At 37.0% G+C, this 7944-nt stretch overlaps 1 protein-coding gene across 2 annotated transcripts; it reads left to right on the top strand.

The window, feature by feature from the left end:
* The first annotated feature begins 1198 nt into the window (after nt 1–1198).
* LOC589008 (lengsin) lies at nt 1199–7230 on the top strand. 2 transcript variants are annotated; one of them, XM_788666.4, is made up of 3 exons: nt 1199–1511; nt 4315–4379; nt 4860–7230. In XM_788666.4, the coding sequence occupies exon 3, from the start codon at nt 4868–4870 to the stop codon at nt 6212–6214; it is 1347 nt and encodes a 448-aa protein (XP_793759.1). In that variant the 5' UTR covers nt 1199–1511; nt 4315–4379; nt 4860–4867; the 3' UTR covers nt 6215–7230. The 2 variants fall into 2 exon arrangements, with proteins under 2 accessions (XP_793759.1, XP_030837053.1); XM_030981193.1 differs by lacking the exon at nt 4315–4379.
* The last annotated feature ends 714 nt before the right edge of the window (nt 7231–7944 follow it).

Here is a 7944-nt window from a genome sequence, read left to right as displayed (position 1 = left end):
TATTTTAACCAAAACAAATACATACACAAAAATACTCTCATACCCACCCACACTCACAGGGACTCACTTGTCTATTTACTTTCCATTTAAAATTTGATATACCCCCTCTAAATATCACCCTCCCTTCATTCTATCTCTTTCTTTATCACTTTCTAGCTTTCTCCCCCATCTCGCTATATCGAAATCCTCCAGAATGAAAGTTAGTGAAAGTTTTGGATGATTTTTTTTTTCTGACGTTGATGGGTAAACTTATAATAAACAAATATTCGATCAAAGTATTGCCTATGCTTCACGCTTGGATGAGTATTTTTTGTAATTTATAATTAATTCGTTAATAATATTTATTCATATTTAGATGTAATAGATAGATTAATGAATAAATAAAAAATAAATTGCAAAATTTAGAAGAATTTTAGTTGTTGCTTTATACTAGAGATTAACAGTAATTCTGAATTGGATCAAAAATCTCTGTCATGCGGCAATTAAATGTGTTTTGTTAGCTGCAGATTGAAAAATAAAAAATATATATTTTCAAGCTTTATTCAATAACTTTCGAATTTATTTTACAAGACCCTGAACCGGATAAATTTGATTATAAGGAAGCACGTTCATTGGTTAACATGAATGTAAAGATACTGTCTAGTGCAACGTAATATGGTCAAGATACATATTGCTGCTAGCAATATGTATCTTTATTCAATAACTTTCGAATTTATTTTACAAGACCCTGAACCGGATAAATTTGATATATAAGGAAGCACGTTCATTGGTTAACATGAATGTAAAGATACTGTCTAGTGCAACGTAATATGGTCAAGATACATAATTATTGCTGCTAGCCGCGAGGGGGCGTATCCTACAATAATTATTAGGTAGAGTGGGCGGGGCAATTTTGAAGCTAACAGAAGGAAGCACATTACCTTTGTATCATCTTATTCTTCTACCTGGAAATACAAGAATTCCAAGTCAAGAATACTTGATACGATATACATCACTGGTCTTAGCTAGGTTCGTCATCGGTACTTCAAACGAAATCGTAAAGATACACGCGGGTTACCCAGACAGTGAGTATTAAGACTGGTATGTCCAATCCTCTGTATTCCATGCATTCCAGTACCTTTATCATTACCCACTAGTCCATATCATCCATCTCAAATCGCACACCCTAAAAAGTGCTTTCATCCCTAAATAAAGCTCATTTGCATGACAATCACTGACGACTCACTCTCATTGCCATCTGCATGCAGTGAGAGTAAAATATACGGTGATAATATACTTGAATTCCCTTCCGTCTTGGCAAACTATATACTATACAATTGCAGTTTGTTTGTCTATACCTGACGGGAGACCGTTTTCTCTCCATTGTTTCTTTCGATTGTGGTTGTCTTTCAACTATTGGTACTCTGCTCCGTCGCGACTTTTAGAAAACCAATATAGAAAGAAGCAGTGTGTATTCTTTCACAAAGGAAACGTCTCAGTGGAAAACTCAGATTGATAGACCGCGGTACCAGGTAGGATGAATTTTGTTTTTCACAAGTAACAGTATACTAGATAAGAACACGTTGTTGCAAATTCGTTAATGTATGCACGGGCGAAATGATTGCTTACTCAATTAATGATATTTGTGTGTTTATATCATTTTGACTTGGATTGAGTTAGTTTAATTCACAATTCTTATTAACATGAATTACGTTGAGGGGACCAACATGTAGTTACAGACAGTCCTTAAGTTTGTACTCGTTTTCTACATATATATTTTTTGATTGGAGTTAGAATACTGTAGTGCATTTAGCTAAACAGTATGCATATTTTATCATTGCATAATCATGTATTGTTATTGCTATCAAAAGGTAGATAAAAAGGTGGATTGGCAGTCCTGTAAAAAGTGGATAATAATTCTTTAACAATCTCTTTCATAATGTTAAGGACATGTACAGTGAAACCTGTCTATAAAGACCACCTGGCCAATTAAGGGAGACAAGAAAAGTGGTCTTCATAGGCAGGTGGTCTTTGTAGACATGTGTCTATAGTACATATTTCAATGACAAAACTTTTCAAGGGAAACAAAAAAAATGTGATCTTTGTATAAAGGTGGTCACTAAAGCAGATTCGACTTAACATAGAAAGATTGGTAAATAATCGATGTTTAGAAAATTACTGGTTTTCATGCACGATTAATCTACACAATGTAACATTTTGCTAAAATTAAGTTCAAAACATCCGATCAAGACAGAAATTAAATTTGGATAGGATTATGCATGGTCTCAGGATAAAAGGGGTATGGGTACTTTATTTATAGACGTCGTAGATTTGCATTTAGAGGAAGTCTTGGGAAAAATAGGAATAAAGCGACTTTGATCGAGTGGGAATTAGCCATGGTAAGACGGGGGTTCATTCTAAACAAATATTTACAGACGATTTAGTGGGAATAGTTATTGTTAGAGATGCTTTTCTTCAGAGTGAAATAACAACACCGTTTTAAATCTCTTTCCTTTTATTGATTAAGGGACTGGAAACCTTTCTTTGAATCGGGATAGTGCAGCGTGGGTTCAGTCATGGGGGTGGATACCAGTATTTAGAAGTTGAAAAGTTTCGCGCCTCCATCCCAAATTCATCAAATTGAGGATTTGTTTTCCATCCCGTCTATAAACATAGACGTACTGCACATTTTCGATCAAAGGCCGTGAACTTCGTGAAGCCTGAAAATATACTATCCGGATCCGAAATATTGCGAGTGAATTTTTTGGGCGCATTTTTTTAATTGGCAAAAATGTTATTGAATTATCAGTATACACTAGATGAAATAAAAGATTATATATTCGGTCATCTCTTTGCCACGAATCATTCTGCGTTATCAAGCTTGTTAGATGTAAAGCAAACAAGGGTAACAAAAGACAACGAGGTGGTCAAATATCATCATATGGGGACTATCGATCCGTTGTTCCTTTAGAGTTTGAAAGTATTTGAAAATATCGTACATGTATTTTAAAGTGAAACGGACACATAATTATATAGCTCTGTCTCGATCTTTTCCCGTAAAAATATCTTCTATCTTCAACTGCTATCTCCATTTCTTTTTCTTCTCTGCTGTACGCTACATTAAGTATGCAGATCGGATCATCCCAAAGCATTTTCCGATAATCGCACCTCCTACAACAGATTTCACTTTAATACTCATTGTGTTTGTCCACACGTTACTGGTTCATGTATTATGATATTTGAAGAGCGTTTTTGAGCAATTAATCTCCATATTATGTTACATTCTTTGTCCCTTTTCTTCATGTATCCCCTCTCTCTCCGCTTTTTTTTTGGCCATTCGATTAGGGGGGGGGGGGGGGGTAGTGCCCTCCTGTGTCCCACCGGTGTGGGATCCTTATCATTCATGCACGCTTCATGCAGTCCTTCTTTTCCTACAGCTATATGATTTATGTATACCTCCCATTTCCTCTCTCTCTCTCTTTTTTACTCTCTTCATCTTTCTCTCCCTTTCCCACTTATACTAGCTTCTCTCTCACTTCCACTCTTGCTCTTATAATGCATGGGCCTATACGGAGGTAGGCCTACATGTAATACTGCATGCTCTATTACTCCCCGTTCTTCCTCTTTCTTCCGTGTCTTTGACTTTGCCTGGGGCTAGCTCTACCCCGTTTCTCTCCCCCTTTCTCTCTCGCTCCCTATCTAGCTCTCTCCCTCCCTATCTAGCTCTCTCCCTCCTTTTTTCCTACCAAAGGAAGAAACGTGTTATCAAACATCTCAGACCATTTCCAGCGCTCTCGATCTCCATCTAATGTTATGCACTATCACTTAAACATTTCTCTTTAATATGTCCCGACTATAACTAAGTTTGCGTGGATATCCTATAATTCCCAGGAATTTTTATCGATCCTATATTTGCTCTTGTGATACCATCCTCCAATGATATCTGCTCATGGGTTAATTTTCATAGAATATAATATGTATTAGTATTGGGTGAAGGGTTGTAATTAGGAATTCGAACTGCGTTAAAACTTGACCTCCAATCCCTTTTTTAAAAAAATCCACATCTTTCCTCTTCTTGATTTTCCGATTCTTCGGCCTCGATCTTCCTCGATTTCCACCTGCTCTCTTTATCCCGTTCTCATCATAACCTCCTCCTCCACCTCCTTTTCCTTCTCTTTTCCTTCCTCCCCATCTGCCTTCTATCCTTCTTTTCTGCCTGCTCCGGCCCTCTCCACCAACTTCTCTTCCTTCTACTCCCTTGCCTCTTTATACTCTTTTCTCTACCACACCACACTTGTTTACTATTGATTTTCTTTTTATGACATTGATTTTCAGATTGAAACTGATTGTCCCAGTTGGAGTATGATGATTCCTGCAAAATAAAGTAGCTTTATTACAAGGTTAGGATACTTTTTAAACAGTGCCGATACCAGATACAATAGTCATAAGTCAATGGTAGACTTTTCTGAACAAAGGCTCATACAATATGGTAAAGTAATTCCCGATTAGAAATATGAAAGAAATGTTGAAAAAAAACTCAAACTCAAACGTGAGTTTCGTTCGAATGCAGTCTGTTCATGCTTTGTATATTTCATGTTGCAGTTTTTTTTTATTTGACATTAATTGTTTCACCTTCTTTGATGATTATCTCATTATTCTTGATTACATGTTTTCTTTCTTCAAATAATATAGAGCCAACAACGTACATCCTACAGGTGGTTTTATCAACCCTAACTCTTTATCTGTTCACTCATTCAAAAGACTGTAGAGATAAATTACTCTTATAAATGTATGTTTTTTTTTATAAAGTGCTAAACTGTACAATAATCAAAATATATTTATGTCAGATATGCAAATTCTATTCACGTGTATTATGGCAGGATTAACTATGGACGTGGACAAGATTCAAGCAATCATCAAGAAGAATGGTATCTCGACCATTCGCTATGAGATGCCTGATGTCTATGGCATCTCTCACTGCCGTCTCTACCCGGCTGCATCCTTCTCCAGAAGATCTTCTGACGGTGTCAAGTTTAGCATCAGCACCTTAATGTCCTCTGATCCTCAAGGAAACCTAGCTACAGGCACTGGGTACGGAGAAGAGATCGGCTTCAGCAACTGTCTGGCATTCCCTGATCTGGAAACCTTTCAAGTTGTCCCCTGGGCAAAGGCCACTGCTCGAGTGTTGATGAATCCTACGATCGATGGCCTCCCTGTCGTAGGTTACCCAAGGTACGTGGCACGTCTGCAGATTGCAAAGCTCAATGCTGTTGGTTACACACTGCTTTCCACAAACAGATACGAGTTTTACGTGGAGAACGCAGCAGAGAGGAAACCGATCTTTTCTGGGAGGAACTTTGGGGCCACTGTTCGATTGCCTAAAGCGGAAGGCATCCTGGAGCCACTCTGTGATTATCTACCTCAAGTGGGGTTTGATATCTTAAACATGGATACAGGACATGGACCTGGACAAATTGGGATGGCCTATCAACCAGCATTTGGACTAAAAGCAGCTGATAATGCATCTAAATTTCGAACCTCTACTAAGGAAATTGCTTTGAGGAATTCTCATATTGCTAGCTTCATGACAAAACCATACACAGATGGTAGCGGGTCATGCGGACACTTCATTCATTCCATCTGGGATACGAAACGGAAGCATCCAATGCTGTTTGACAAGGAGCATCCTACAGGGTTATCAAAGAATGGTCGTCATTGGGTAGCAGGGATTCTATCTCATGTTCCAGGTCTAGCCGTGTTGATGTGTCCGACCATCAACTGCGTGAAGCGCTTTGAACCAAACCAAAAAGCTCCAGTCAACGCAACGTGGGGTTATGATAACTGTAGTACAGCTGTACGGGTTAGGATCATGGGGGACCGTGGGACGTTCATCGAGAATCGGCTTCCAGGAAGCGGCTGTAACCCTTACATTGTCATGGCAGCAACCATAGCAGCAGGCTTAGATGGTATCGCCAACAAACTCCCGCTGCCGCCTCCAGTGAAAGGTGATGTGATGGACGAGAAGACACTACCTCAACTCACAACTGAAATTCCTAATAACATCCATGATGCCCTGAGTGCTCTTGTAGCTGATACTGTTCTCTGTGATGCCCTCGGGGATGAGTTCATCAACTGTTTCCTCTCCTTGAAGCAGCAGGAGGATCGACTGATGACCGAGGCAATGGCCTCAGGAAACAAGGACTGGGAATATGGTTACTACTTTGAATACATGTAATGAGACCTGTACATGTGGTTTCCTTGGTAATGTGGATTTTTCCACAGCTGCTTTCATTTTTTACATTCAAGAATATATTGATATATTGTTGGTTCACAAGATTGCAGCCTTTGTGTACTGGTACATTAGATGAACCAGGGAGATGAACGAAGACAAATTACACTATATTTTTAATGAAAATATATATTTAAAAATGTGGACAATTTGTAATTTAATGTATCTTTCTTAAGGTGGAAGAATTTCATTTTTGTCAAAGCCTCTTTGAATGTAACATGACTCTAATCTGAGTTTTTTTCCAGAACTTTTTCTCAATTATTTTTCATCACATGATCTCTTGTCAGTAATGTGACCCCATTTACTGCAATTGTAAATTAAATGATTGTGTTTCCTTGATGTCCCACTCCCAACACTGGGCCACCATCAACTAGAACATCCTTAAAGGTGTCACAAATCTCAGGTTCACAACCACTCATATATACTTTCCAAAGATAATAATGGTTTCATTTTGCAGTTAAGGTAGATTCACCACCGTGTAAAGTTTTATGAGAAAGAAGCTCTGGTCTATCTAACGTTCTTACAAAGAAACAAAATGTATGTAGTGTGTCTCCTTGCACTTTGAAGTCAGGATGGTGCCTGTTAATATAGTTTATTTTTTATTTTATTGTTGTTTATTATAGAGATCAAATATAGATTTTTTAATTGGGATAAAATGGATTAAAATCAATGTGAACTGATGGTAAGAGCCACTGGAACCAGTCCTTCTTTACACATAAATGTATTTGTATAAACAAATTTGTGAAATATTGAACTGGACTTGTCATGCCAAAAAGAGATTTTAACTCTTAGAAAGTTTTGGTGTCAAATAAGTGTATTTTACTTACAACATTGTCAAATTATTGATAAATTGCATTGTACATGTACTAGTACTGTTTGTATTGTCTTATGATTTGTATCAACAGATATATAATCAATTGTGAATATACACTCAATAATAACATTAGTTTTTGTTGGACTTATTCATTGTGTCAGAAGTGGTATATTTGTAATATCCTTTTTAATCCATTTCATTGTTCAAGGGTAACACTAGTACTAGACATTGGAGAATCATATATCCTTTGCTGTCATCTAGCATTCTGACTGGAAGCTTTCCATTACTACCCCTGGGGGGTGTTTCACAAAGATCCTAATTGAACTTATCTCTAAGTTGGACTTAAACTGTTAGCATATTTTCTATCATCAAGGAGATTTCATGTTCTTGATGTGGAATTTATCAAAAGTCTAAAATACTTGAATTTCCGCTTAGAGTTAAGTTCGACTTAGGATCTTTGTGAAACACCCCCCCCCCCAGGAATTTAAAACACTGAGACAGAACAAACAAAACTTTAAGCAATTAATCCCATTTCAAATATTGTATTTATTTCTACTCTAAATATATATTTTTTAAACAGATAATTATATCTACTTCTCGAGCAGAATGAATATACCATTTCTCAACATTCCTCATCCTATATACATACAATATAAAGTACATGTTCATAAATATTAAAATGTATTTACACGAATCGATTAAGAAATCATCGTTGAACAATCAACACAAAGATATTAGAGGAATTACAGGAAGGAGAGTTGGAGCATGAAGGTAAAGGGGTAACTTTTGGCATCAAGATACCAATAATGAATATTCTTTCTAACTCCTAAATACTTGTGAATGTATTGTAGCATTGTAACAT

This window comes from Strongylocentrotus purpuratus, unplaced genomic scaffold, assembly GCF_000002235.5.
Source record: "Strongylocentrotus purpuratus isolate Spur 01 unplaced genomic scaffold, Spur_5.0 spur5_scaffold_11, whole genome shotgun sequence".
Classification (NCBI taxonomy): domain Eukaryota; kingdom Metazoa; phylum Echinodermata; class Echinoidea; order Camarodonta; family Strongylocentrotidae; genus Strongylocentrotus; species Strongylocentrotus purpuratus.
Note: the sequence above shows the minus strand (reverse complement) of the source record. Positions and strands in the feature narration are given on the sequence as shown.